This window comes from Carassius carassius, chromosome 26 (genome assembly GCF_963082965.1).
Source record: "Carassius carassius chromosome 26, fCarCar2.1, whole genome shotgun sequence".
Lineage (NCBI taxonomy): Eukaryota > Metazoa > Chordata > Actinopteri > Cypriniformes > Cyprinidae > Carassius > Carassius carassius.
Window position 1 is genome coordinate 223203 of NC_081780.1, and position 14384 is coordinate 237586.

Below are 14384 nucleotides of genomic sequence, written 5' to 3' on the forward strand. Positions count from 1 at the left end.
TAATATGCATAAAAAGTAAAAACCTATTTACTTAAGTTACAGATATGGGTGTCATGCCATAATAACAGTTTAATATGACTGACTTTATATTTAATGTGAATAAATGTGTCTTTTGGTATCTGCATTCAAAATCCACAATTTATGCTTTGACATCATTTTGGGTGAACTAACCCTTTAATACATTATAATTAGTTTATGTGCAGTGTAAAATGATAGGATCATGGCAGCAATATTTGATCTAGATACTATTATAGTTTTTATTAATATTTTGAATGTTTTTTTTTCTGTCCCACATGTTATTGTTTAAATTGTATTAATTAATAACTCTGCATAACGACATGTTTTTCATTACTTTAACTCATGAAAATAATAACTCATACACAGAATTCATACACAATTCAACTAGACAAGATTTGAATAACTGAGTTGTAATGACTTAAGTTTGTAAGTTAAACAAAGTTGTTGTTTTTACAGTGCAGTCGAGTAATAAATTCAGTTATTGATCAAAAAAAAAATTGTGTTAATTTTTTATTCCAGCACAAAATAAACAAACAAAAAGCAGTTATTCTGACTTTTTTCTCCCAATTTTCAGTTTACATATCTTGCAACTCAAAGATTGTTTTTTTTTTCTGCCACGGAATAAAAAATTAAGGTAATTGCAACTCTTTTTCTCAGAATTGCAAGTTATTATAAAGCAATTTATAATTCTCAGAATTACAAGAAAAAAACTCAGATAATTCACTTCACTATTATCTGTTTTTTTTGTAGCAGTGCATAACTCGTGGACGAATGCAGATCAACGCTGGTCTGGTTTGTGCTGACTGTGAGAAGAGGCTTCTGTCTGGAGCTCCTGAACCATAAAACACCAGAATCCCCTGACAGCCAATCAGCAGCCAGCCAATCCCCGCGGGCCAATCAGCACAGAGCCGATCTCACGTCTCAGTGATTAGAACACAACAAACATTTTTAAAAAACATTTTCTAAACACTTCGTGCTTTAATACAGCTGAAATCAGTGTCCACACAGGCACATTTATACACTTGACAAGAAAGAAAACAGTTATTATTGCTCTTCCTGTCGATCTGAGAGTTCATCTATGAAAATAACACAACGTCCAGCTGATTATGGTCATTTTCCATCCACTGGCTGGCTCTCATGAGAATGAGATTTCCGCAGCTGATGGTCCTCCTGGTGCAGCTGCCTCACAGGACGCTGGTCCCCCTGGCGCAGCTCCGCAGCAGAGCAGTGGGTCCTGTGGTGCAGCTCAGAGGAGCTCCAGAGACCAGCGCTGATTCAGTTTGTCAGGGTGGAATTCGTTCACGATAATCTGGTGTTTGTCAAACTGCTGACCCCCTGCAGAGATCAGAGCCAGATCAGAAGAAATCCTTATTTACATCACTGTATTATAGTTGAATTTTATTTTCTGCTGAAATGACAAATAACACAATGCTAAAAAAATAAATAAATCATAATGGCTCTTTTTGCAAAATATATATAGCTATTTATTTTTTCATGTGAAATTATTATTATCATTAATACATTAAAATAATTTCTATAATAATTTTTGGGGAAAAAAGTCACTAAATTAGTTTAAGAATTACATTTTCTTGCACTAAATTTGTAATGTAACAATGCTAAATAAATAAATATTAATAATAATAATGGCTCTCCAAATACGCTTTGTTTTTCTTCTACAAAATATAACTTATTTTTATTGCTTCATGTGAATTATTACTCAAATATTTCTCAATGAGACTCGCTCTGTTAATTAAATATGGATTTTGAATAATTCCATTAATAGTGAAGTGAAGTGAAGTGACATTCGGCCAAGTATGGTGACCCATACTCAGAATTTGTGCTCTGCATTTAACCCATCCGGAGTGCACACACACAGAGCAGTGAACACACACACACACACACACACACCCGGAGCAGTGGGCAGCCATTTATGCTGCGGCGCCCGGGGAGCAGTTGGGGGTTCGATGCCTTGCTCAAGGGCACCTAAGTCGTGGTATTGAAGGTGGAGAGAGAACTGTACATGCACTCCCCCCACCCACAATTCCTGCCGGCCCGAGACTCGAACTCACAACCTTTCGATTGGGAGTCCGACTCTCTAACCATTAGGCCACGACTTCCCCAAAAAATACCCCATGAAAATAGATTTTCATGTAAGTTTTTCTGGTACTGAACTTAATTGGAGCGGGTTTTCATTGATTTTTTTTTAATCAATAATATAAAAAATGATTTTGATCACTATATTACACTTTAGAAGTAACTGTTTTGCATGCAGTGATTATATGTCAAAATGCAAAAGAAAATAATAATGGCTTAACAAATATACTTTTTACGTTTTCTTTCTGCAAAATATAACTTATTTTCATTGCTTCATGTAAAATATGAGCAAGCGTTTTCTCATGTTAAATGCGTCGCAGTTGTGTTTGTTGATGAGGTGTGGTGTGTGTGTGTGTGTGTGTGTGTGTGTGTGTTAATGAGGAGCTCTCTGTCAGATGTGAGTGTATCCTCCTCCAGCAGGTGGCGCTACAGCCTCGTGTTCACATCACTCGTGCATTATCAGCTATATTCAGTCATTTCAGGAAAAACTTGATCAGTTTCTATCTACCAATATTTATGTGTACTTTAGAATTTTGTTTTTTATATTGAACTTTTTTTTTTGTAATGAAGGAGTTTATCGACTTGTACATATAGGCTATATATGTTAAATTATAAATATATTGCATATTTAGCCTTTTTTTGGTAATATAGTTTATTGAACATTTACTTTTTTAAAATTTTTTTTTTGTAATGGAAGAGTTTATGGAACCTTTAGAAAGTTTGTTCTTTGGTAGAGTTTGTTTAGCCTTAAGAATTATTTATTTTTGAATTTAATCAAACAGTTAACAGTTTACAGCAGATACTGACATTAAATGATCTAAATATCAGTCGTCGCTCTATATCTCCAATAATAATAATAATAATAATAATAATAATAATAATGCGATGCGATCCAGTGCTGACCTTTGACCTCCAGCACGAGCTCTGCTCTGGCGTGACTCCGGATGATCCCGTCGCTCGAGACGCTCCAGAGCTGCTGCGATCTTCCGGCTTCAGCGGAGAGAACGACTCTGCTGCCAGACATCAGGCCACCAGAACTCACATCCACACACACGTCCAGCAGAGCCTGACACACACACACACACACACGCACGCACACACACACGCACGCAAGCACACACACACACACACACACACACACACACACACACACACACCCCCACACGCACGCACACACACGCACACGCAAACACACACGCGCACACACACACACGCACGCACGCACACACACACGCACGCACGCACACACACACACACACACACACACGCACACACACGCACGCACGCACACACACACACACACACACGCGCAAGCACGCACACACACACACACACACAGCTTTTAATTTTTTTCTTTACATTTCTTGCGATTTGTCAACAATTGATAAGATTACAATAATAACGTGTATATTATAAATAATTTATGAGTAATGCATTTTAATACAAATAAATTATTGAAATAATTCAGACATAATTTACACAATAATCTAGTAGTAACTGAATGATTAATAAATCATTTGTTTAAGCAGAAAAGAGCTGAGATGTGTAATGGGTCAGTTTCTACCTTGCACCGCAGCTGACCGTCCTGATAGGTCCAGATCTGCTCAGCTCCGCCCGTTTCATTGCTCACCTGGATACGCATCAGTTTGATGTCGTCCAATAATCCGCTGACGGACATCAGAAGCCCCGCCTCTTTGTTCCGCAGACGGAAATGCACTTGTTTCTGTGCCAGTGAAACACAAACACATTGAGACTCGAATACACAGCAAGTATTGATCCATCTCTCCTCTAGACACGCTGATAGCCCCGCCCCCAGCAGTCATGATTGGCCACAGGAGCTGCAGTGGGAGGAGCCTCTCACCTGGATGAGCGGCCGAAGCGATCCGATTCGCAGCCAGGAGGTGAGTTTGGGCCAATCAGGAATGGCGCCAGGCTTTAGCAGGATCTGAGAACCTCTGAAGTTATGATCCTCGTACAGAACCCAGCTGTCAATCACACACACACACACACACACACACACACACACACACATTTAGATTTTTTCCTTCAATTTTCTTGCTGGTCTCAACAAACAAATACTCACTAGACTACAATAAAATGAATAATTCATGAATAACAGCAATACGGTTTTAAATTAATTTAAGAATTTACACATTATTTATGTTAGTGTACACATAATTATTTCCAGTAAGATAAATGCACAATACAGTACTAATCCTATAAATGCACAGCACACTTTTGTTAGTTGTGTTGGATGGACTGCTGGATCCGTTCAGTTTTCTGCTGTGTCTGCTTCACACCGCTCTGTTGAATCTGACGAAGAGCTGAAGTTTTTCCACTCTCACATACTCAAAAACTGAGACTCGTTTCCAGCACATATGCCAAATCTAAAATCTGAATCAATGTGCTCATGGAGCTCAGTAAACACGAGCAGCACAAGAGCAGAGAAACACATTACAATCTTCTGGACAGAGACCAGGGCTGTTATTATAATAGGAGTACACCAAAACCATAAAAAAGTCATTAACTGGAATAAAAATATTTTTTAGTCTCAGTATCATGTGAATGAATGAATGACTAAATTAATGAATGAATGAACAAACTAATGAACAGATTAACGGATGAATGAACAAGCGAATAAATGAATTGAATGAAAGGACAAATGAGCGACTGAAAGAATAAACGACTGGATGAATGAGTGTGTGTGTGTTTGTGTGTGTGTGTTCCTCACATGCCGCCGAGCACCAGCACAGAAGAGACTCTGGAGCAGCTGTGTGTGAGCTGCAGATTCACCGAAGCCGTCTTCAGCGGCGTCCTCCGTCCTCTGAGTCCAGATCGCTCAAACAGCAGCAGCGCCGGCACCGAGAGCTCCTGACACACACACACACACACACACACAGCTGTCAGAACACAACACACACCTCTGATGAAGCAGAGTCACATGTGATGCGTCTGAAAGAGACTCACGAGTCCCGTGGGCTGCAGAGACAGCACTGATGCGTCCGGCTCAGAGAAACCCATCATCCTCAGATCAGGATAAAAACCCTCCTCCAGAACACACTGATGACCCGAGAAACACTCGCCGCTGAACGCCTGCCAGCTGCACACACACACACACACACACACACACACACACACACGTGAGAGCAGAAACACACACACACACACAGACTGATGACAGAACAGATCTGACGAACCTGCCCGCATGAACCCTGCAGGAGCGCACACTGAAGCCGCAGGGGATTGTGGGTAACGAGTCCTTCAGCAGGACAGATGTTCCACCGAATCCAGACTCAGAGAATAACTCGATCTATTACATCAACACAACCACTCTCCATATTAACAGCTTTTTAAATTAGAATAACCAGAAAAAATGATATATATGAAACAGTAATAGGAAAATTAAATAACAACAATTGTTTTATACCAAAGTAAAAAATAAAAAGAATCCACTAATATAAAAAAAAAAATGTGTTGTTATTATTAATTATATGTAAAAAAAAAAATTTGGTTTCATTAGAATTATGTAGATATGATATGTAATAAATATAACTGAAATTCTATGTGTGTGAATATTATGAATAATATTTTTTATTTAAAATAATAATTAGGAATACAAATTGAAAATTCTTTTTACTTAAAATATTTAAATAAACATAATAATAATTGTTTCAATAATAATAAAAATAAATGTTATTATTAATAATAAAATAATTAGCAAAATTGGAACAACAATATATATATATATAGAGAGAGAGAGAGAGAAGAAAGAAGAAGAAAAAAAATAATAATAGGTATAATAAATAATTAAACATCATAATTTCTTTTACAAACCTGGAAGTGGCAGGAGTTTTCTGGATTTTCCTAAAATATAAAATATTTGCATTAATAACTGATCTTGAGTCATTCTTTTCCAGTTAGAAGAGCACAACCGTCTCTATTTTCATCATCAGATCCAGGTGCATTCATGACTCGGTCAGTTTGGACTCTCACCGGGATCACGGGGATGGCCGAGCAGACGCGGCTGTGGGAGGAGCCCCAGTCCTCCGGGCTTCCGTACAGACCCTTCTCCAGAACATACTGCTGACCCGAGAACCCGGGGCCCTCGAACACCACCCACCTACAACACACCAATCACATGCATTCACTTCTGTCCTCTGTGAACGTTCTGCTAAACGTCTCTTTATTGTCCTCCTAGCAAACCACACATCAATGGAGAGATTTATTCAGCTTTCAGAAAATACATAAATCTCAGTTTTTAAAACAAGGACCCTTATGACTGGTTTTGAGGTCCAGGGTCTCACATAAGAAGAATGCAGCTGCAGTTTTGTTCTGAAGATGGTCAGTGTTTAGTGCTTCACATTCCTTGAAGCACAAACTGACATTTAATGCAGCAAAACTACAGCCTTTCCAAAATAATGAGACTCACAGAGCCAAGGAGCCCACACATGTGCCTGAACAAATCCAGACCTGCCTTCATGCATGCATGCGTCCCCCACACACACACACACACTCCAGTAATTACAGGGAACCGCATGGATTGTGAGGAGCGCAGCAGCAAGCAAACTCTTTTTCTATCGTTTCACATGATTTGCATTTATGCTCGTCTGTTATTGTAATTTTCTGGCAGACTCTGTTCCTCTGATCAGCCCAAGGCCGACCTGTGTTCATGTAGTAGTCTGTGTCACATGACCTGCTAGGGGCGGGAAACTATGTGCATTTACCTGAACCGGTGCGATCATGAGTTCTGTGGAAGCACTAGCAGACTGAAACCAACGGCATGTAACTTTGAGCCAGTTTCTTGGTCGGACGGTTTTCTATTGATGAGCTGTCACTTCAGTGATGGACATCCTGATTGGCTGAAAAGAGTGCAATAGAGCCCGCCCACTGTTTGGTTCCAGAAATGTTTGTGTTGTTGACTTTTATTTTAGAAAATATATATTTCGTATTTATTGCTATTATATACACATTTAAATATTTTGACAGTAAAGCCAGTGCTTCATTAGAGTGGGCGGGCTTTGTTTACTGCCACTCTCTGATTGGTGGAATGTTCCAGACAGCATTATGGGTAATGTAGTTGTCCACCACAAATTCAGCCGTTAAATGCTGTCAATTTAGTTTTATGTTTTGTTCTGTTTTGTTTTTGACACAAAATAAGAAATAAAAAAAATAACTTTTTAAATTCACAATTATGTCTTTTTTTCCTCACAATCTCACAATGCTTCATGGGAGTGAATTTGCTCTCAGTTACTCTCTGATTGGTGGAATTTTTCATATAGCATCATGGGTAATGTAGTTTTTCGGCACAAATTCAGCCATTAGATTGATTATTTAAAAAAAATTAAATGGCCTCTGTAATGAAGAAAGTAACTCACACTCCGGCCAGGACCTCGATGGAGCGCGTCTGCGGGCCGTAGTGTGTGTTCATGGCGTTATCCAGCGGCTCCAGGAGGTCCATGCAGACGCCGCGCTCTGAGAAGTCCAGCTCACTAAACATCTTCATATGAGGGGAGGAGAAATCCTGAAAAACAAAGCATTTCACAGCCTTTGGTTGTCTTACATTAGAAAGCAGTTGGCATGCGTTCGGCGCTGGTTCTGTAATTTCCTGATATTGTGCGTCCAGAGCTCATAAACACTGCAGGTATGTGCTGATGGAGGTTGTGTAACGCGTTTGGCTGTTTACTATTTTTAGTAATAATGACTGATGGAGATCAGAGATGTGTAAAACCTCCTACTGACATTAAGAAAGAAAATGATATATGCAAAACTGTTTTTTTCTGAACTGATTCTAAATCAGTAATTCAGTTTGGGGTTCACCTGACCCCGATCACAGATGTGTTTCTTAGATATGTTTACACTGCATGTGTTTATGAGTTCATAAACAGCTGGACAGAGCGGAACTGAGCAGAACAGAGCAGAGCACTCAGTGTTTTTATGGCTGCACACACCGGTGCTTTAAATGGGAAGTCAGAATTTCCTATTTACATTCGTGCATTTAGCAGACGCTTACAAAGTGACTTTCGAAAGAGGAACAATTCCCCAAATTGGGGTTTGTGAGCTGCTGAACAGCTAACAATTAATCAACTCATATAAAAATAAAATCTAACATGTGCTTTAAATTTAAAATGAAAGCAATGAAAATAAAACACTTACCAAAAAAAAATAAAAAATTATATAATTTTTAATTGCTTATCATGTGACCTATGACAGTCATCAAAGAAATGTGAACATGCAAATGTGTTGTTAAATTATTGAAATATGTTTTATTTCATATTATTTCATTTTCTCTATATAGAATATCAGTGCTGGGCAACGATTAAATTTTTTAATTGCGATTAATCACTATTCGGGATATCCGCACCGGAGCCCAAATCTTCTGGTACGTGCTGCATGATTGCGTGAATATTTCTGAACAGCAAAAGTGATAGATGTGTACAGCAATATATTGTGAGAGGGATGTGTGTTACTGGATCTCATATGACTCAAAATAATAAACCATAAAGTTAACAAAACAATGCACTCCACTGTGCTGAGCAAGCGCTTCCTATTTCATATTTCTGAAGTCGTGATTACGAGCTCGTTGCATTGTTTTCTGTTAAAAATAACAGTGGACAGTGGTTTGTGTATTCAGAGCCTGTGAGCAACGGACTTTCATAATAATAAAAAAAACTGCGTTAACGTGCGATAAAATAATTATCTGCATTAATTAATTAATACGTTAATAACTCGTTAACTTGCCTAGCCATAATAATAATAATAATAATAATAATAATAACTATATATATATATATATATATATATATATATATATATATATATATATACATACACTATAATATAATATAATATAAACATTACATAAATATATATTACTTTTATATTTTATTAGTTTTTGTTAAAGTAAAATAAATTTAAGATTAAAATGTTTAAAAAAAAGTAAAATGTTTCATTTACCTGGTAAATAATGCAAAATAACTTGGCTTTTACAAAATATGGAGACAAAATTTAAATACTAACCTAAAAGTTGTACCTGTTGTAGTTATACCTGTTATTGTTGTACCTGTTGTACCAGTTGTACCTGCACTCACTCACATCATTAACACATCACTTCACACTGGTGTTCTTTCATCTGCATTTAGACAAACTCGTATAACTCCACTACTTAAGAAACCCACCCACATCTCTTTTAGAGAACTACAGACCAGTTTCCCTTCTTCCTTTCATTGCCAAAACACTTAAATGAGCTGTGTTCAACCAAGTATCTGCATTTCTCACACACAACAACCTCCTTGACAGCAACCAATCTGGCTTCAGAAGTGGGCATTCAGCTGAGACGGCCTTGCTCTCAGTTGTTGAAGCTCTAAGACTGGCAAGAGCAGAATCCAAATCTTCAGTACTTATCCTGCTTGATCTGTCCGCTGCTTTTGACATGGTTAACCACCAGATCCTCCTATCAACCCTACTGGCAAAAGGCATCTCAGGAACCACACTTCAATGGTTTGAGTCTTACCTATCGGATAGGTCCTTCAAAGTATCTTGGAGAGGTGAGGTGTCCAAGTCACAACATCTAACTACTGGGGTGCCTCAGGGCTCAGTTCTCGGACCACTTCTCTTCTCTGTCTACATGGCATCATTAGGTTCTGTTATTCAGAAACATGGCTTTTCATACCACTGCTATACTGATGACACTCAACTCTACCTCTCATTCCATCCTGATGATCCGACGGTAGCTATTCGCATCTCAGCTTGTCTAAAAGACATTTCTTCCTGGATGATGGACCATCACCTTCAACTCAACCTTGCCAAGACAGAACTGCTTGTGATACCAGCAAACCCATCGTTTCATCACAATTTCACCATCAAGTTAGGCACATCAACCATAACTCCTTCAAAAACAGCTAGAAGCCTTGGAGTTATGATTGATGATCAGCTGACTTTCTCAGACCACATTGCTAAAACTGTCCGATCCTGCAGATTTGCTTTATTCAACATCAAGAAGATCAAGCCCTTTCTTTCGGATCATGCTGCATAACTCCTTGTTCAAGCTCTTGTTCTGTCCAGGCTGGACTATTGCAATGCTCTCTTGGCAGGTCTTCCAGCCAATTCTATCAAACCTTTACAATTAATCCAGAACGCGGCAGCAAGATTGATTTTTAATGAGCCAAAAATAATACACATCACACCTCTGCAATGGCTACCAATAGCTGCTCACATAAAATGTAAGTCATTAACAAAACCACCAGTAGCTCTGCACCACTTTACCTAAATTCATTACTTCTGTTTTAGACTTGCAAGGTCTCTAACACTAGCTTGCACTGTTTTTTTCTATTCTTTTAATATAATAAAATAAAAACCTGTTATAGCACTTGCATATCATTGCTCTTTTGTTAGTTTTGATTACGTCCGTTGTCCTCATTTGTAAGTCACCTGCTATATGACTAAATGTAAATGTAAAATCTCAGGAGGTAGTACACTAGACAAATCCAGTGAAGGATTTACTTTGAAATAATTTTCACTCAGAAATTGCAAATAAGTTTCACAAATTATTACAAAGAAACAATAAATAAAATACTGAATTAAAACATGAAATTTTGAAGTAGAATGACTGAAATGGTATTTTTTCCAGTAATCTTTGAACATTTTTTAGGTTTTAAGCTTCAGGACGCATCAAATGCACTGACAGCTTAAGCACAACCTGACTAATCACCCAGCTAGTGAAGCGGGGTGACCAATGGCTAGTAAAGATGAGACTCACCATGAAAACGGGCCGTAGAGAGAGGAGTTTTCCCCCCGTCCCACCCCAGTCTGTCCAGTCCAAATACTCTCCTTCCTCCAGAACGAATTGTTGCCCCTCGAAACCTTCGCCATCGTATCCCACCCACCTGAGACGAGAGGAGATTAAAGCATCCAACAGCAGTGTCGGGGGTAACACATTACAAGTAACACTACTTGATCAGATTAGTTACAAGAAGTAACTAGTAACATAATGCATTACAAATAATGCTAGTTGCGTAATCGGATTACTTTTTCACAGTAACTAGTAACGTAATGCATTACAAGTAACACTAGTTACGTAATCAGATTACTTTTTCAGTGACTAGTAACATAATGCTTTACAAGTAATGCTAGTTATGTAATCAGATTACTTGTTACAATTAACTAGTAATAATGCACTACAAGTAATTCAAGTTACGTAATCGGATTACTTTTTCACAGTAACTACTAACATAACGCATTACAAATAATGCTAGTTACGTAATCGGATTACTTTTTCACAGTAACTAGTAACGTAATGCATTACAAGTAACACTAGTTACGTAATCAGATTACTTTTTCAGTGACTAGTAACATAATGCATTAAAAGTAATGCTAGTTATGTAATCAGATTACTTGTTACAATTAACTAGTAACAATGCACTACAAGTAATTCAAGTTACGTAATCGGATTACTTTTTCACAGTAACTAGTAACATAACGCATTACAAATAATGCTAGTTGCGTAATCGGATTACTTTTTCACAGTAACTAGTAACGTAATGCATTACAAGTAACACTAGTTACGTAATCAGATTACTTTTTTCAGTGACTAGTAACATAATGCATTAAAAGTAATGCTAGTTATGTAATCAGATTACTTGTTACAATTAACTAGTAACAATGCACTACAAGTAATTCAAGTTACGTAATCGGATTACTTTTTCACAGTAACTAGTAACATAACGCATTACGAATAATGCTAGTTGCGTAATCGGATTACTTTTTCACAGTAACTAGTAACGTAATGCATTACAAGTAACGCTAGTTACGTAATCAGATTACTTTTTCAGTGACTAGTAACATAATGCTTTACAAGTAATGCTAGTTATGTAATCAGATTACTTGTTACAATTAACTAGTAACAATGCACTACAAGTAATTCAAGTTAAGTAATCGGATTACTTTTTCACAGTAACTAGTAACATAACGCATTACGAATAATGCTAGTTGCGTAATCGGATTACTTTTTCACAGTAACTAGTAACGTAATGCATTACAAGTAACGCTAGTTACGTAATCAGATTACTTTTTCAGTGACTAGTAACATAATGCATTACAAGTAATGCTAGGTATGTAATCAGATTACTTGTTACAATTAACTAGTAACAATGCACTACAAGTAATTCAAGTTACGTAATCGGATTACTTTTTCACAGTAACTAGTAACATAACGCATTACGAATAATGCTAGTTACGTAATCGGATTACTTTTTCACAGTAACTAGTAACGTAATGCATTACAAGTAACACTAGTTACGTAATCAGATTACTTTTTCAGTGACTAGTAACATAATGCATTTAAAGTAATGCTAGTTATGTAATCAGATTACTTGTTACAATTAACTAGTAACAATGCACTACAAGTAATTCAAGTTACGTAATCGGATTACTTTTTCACAGTAACTAGTAACATAACGCATTACGAATAATGCTAGTTGCGTAATCTGATTACTTTTTCACAGTAACTAGTAACGTAATGCATTACAAGTAACACTAGTTACGTAATCAGATTACTTTTTCAGTGACTAGTAACATAATGCATTAAAAGTAATGCTAGGTATGTAATCAGATTACTTGTTACAATTAACTAGTAACAATGCACTACAAGTAATTCAAGTTACGTAATCGGATTACTTTTTCACAGTAACTAGTAACATAACGCATTACGAATAATGCTAGTTGCGTAATCGGATTACTTTTTTACAGTAACTAGTAACGTAATGCAGTACAAGTAACACTAGTTACGTAATCAGATTACTTTTTTCAGTGACTAGTAACATAATGCATTAAAAGTAATGCTAGTTATGTAATCAGATTACTTTTTACAATTAACTAGTAACAATGCACTACAAGTAATTCAAGTTACGTAATCAGATTACTTTTTTTACAAGTAACTAGTAATCTAACGCCTTACAAGTAACACTAGTTACGTAATCAGATTACTTTTTTCAGTGACTAGTAACATAACATAACACAACTTTTTCAAGTAATGAGTCACTTTAAATTCACAAGAAAATATCTGAGATACTTTTTCAAAAAAGTAATGACAGTTGAGAAAAGAATGCAGAAAATGCAATTCCTTATTCAGTATTTTTGTCTTGTTTTAGAGTGCAAGTATCTACAACACCCTTGAAAGGTTTGATTAGTTAAAAAATCAAACTGTTCTTGGTATAATAATATAATACACATGAGAGGTTGCTCCGAAATAAAAACACTGCAAGTTTCAGAGCTCAGAACTAACCTTTTTTGATGAAGAAACCATACTAAGATTATAAGCGCAACTCCGGAAATATAAAATAATTTAAAAAAGGCATTTCATGACCTCTTTAAATTAAACTTTTACTTGAGAAGCAGAATTACTTCAAGACTTGTTTTCTTAAAAAGTGATCAAAATGAAGTCAGTTTATGCTTAAAACAAGAATTGATATCTGCCAATGGCTGAATTTATTTTTCGATCACTTTTTAAGACTTAACACATTCAGTCATTTTGCTCGATAAACAATGTTAGTTGTTTTAAGGACGTTTAAATGTTTGCAATGGAAAACAAGACATAAATACTGAGGAAAACCTCCGGGTTCAGGACTCACAGGCCTCCGAGGATCTTGAGTGATTCCACACAGTTCGGGTCACTCGGGTCCGTTTCTGTCCTGGCGAAGGAGAAGACGTCTCCCTGAACCTCCATGCATCGGCCCTCCAGACCGGCCTTCTCATACAACACGGCCTGAGAGACACAGAGCCATGAAGAAAATCACACTCTTACCTCAGTGTTAACTGTTTCCCGGTACAAATATCTAACACTCTTAAATCAGGAAATTAAGTCTTCGGGAAAAATTGATCAAAATTAAGTACGTTTAAGTGCAAAACAAGAACAAATAGCTGTCAATGGAGTCAGAAGAAATTATATTAATTTAAAGGGAAAACCACTTTATTTATTTTTTAACTCCATTAGGAAGTATTTTTTGGAGTGAAGTGAATGGAGTGAATGGAGAATCAAATAAAAAAAGATTTTAAAAAATTTATTTTCAAAAATGTATTATATTAAAAGAATTTAACACTGAAATTGCAAGTAAATTTCACATATAATTACAAAGAAAAAGAATGTAACTCATTGAATTAAACATGAAATTTAGAAAGACTGAAACTGTGTCTCCTTGTAAACATACTTCAATGACCTGAATTTTACTTTGAAAAATTATTTTTACTGTGTTCTTGAAACAAGAAACAATTATCTGCCA

The 14384-nt window shown here is 36.7% G+C and overlaps 1 protein-coding gene across 1 annotated transcript in view; it reads right to left on the bottom strand.

The window, feature by feature from the left end:
• Positions 1–697: 697 nt before the first annotated feature.
• Positions 698–14384, bottom strand: part of LOC132105351 (beta/gamma crystallin domain-containing protein 1-like) — a 29065-nt gene continuing 15378 nt past the window's right edge. Inside the window, exons 12-23 of the mRNA XM_059510442.1 lie at positions 13737–13870; positions 10868–10994; positions 7488–7633; positions 6106–6232; positions 5947–5976; positions 5310–5422; positions 5080–5212; positions 4844–4983; positions 3974–4097; positions 3677–3835; positions 3016–3178; positions 698–1353 (exon numbers count right to left, since the gene is read on the bottom strand). Of these exons, the coding sequence (XP_059366425.1) occupies positions 1265–1353; positions 3016–3178; positions 3677–3835; positions 3974–4097; positions 4844–4983; positions 5080–5212; positions 5310–5422; positions 5947–5976; positions 6106–6232; positions 7488–7633; positions 10868–10994; positions 13737–13870 (1485 nt within the window). The 3' untranslated portion in view covers positions 698–1264. The remainder of the gene's footprint in view (positions 1354–3015; positions 3179–3676; positions 3836–3973; positions 4098–4843; positions 4984–5079; positions 5213–5309; positions 5423–5946; positions 5977–6105; positions 6233–7487; positions 7634–10867; positions 10995–13736; positions 13871–14384) is intronic.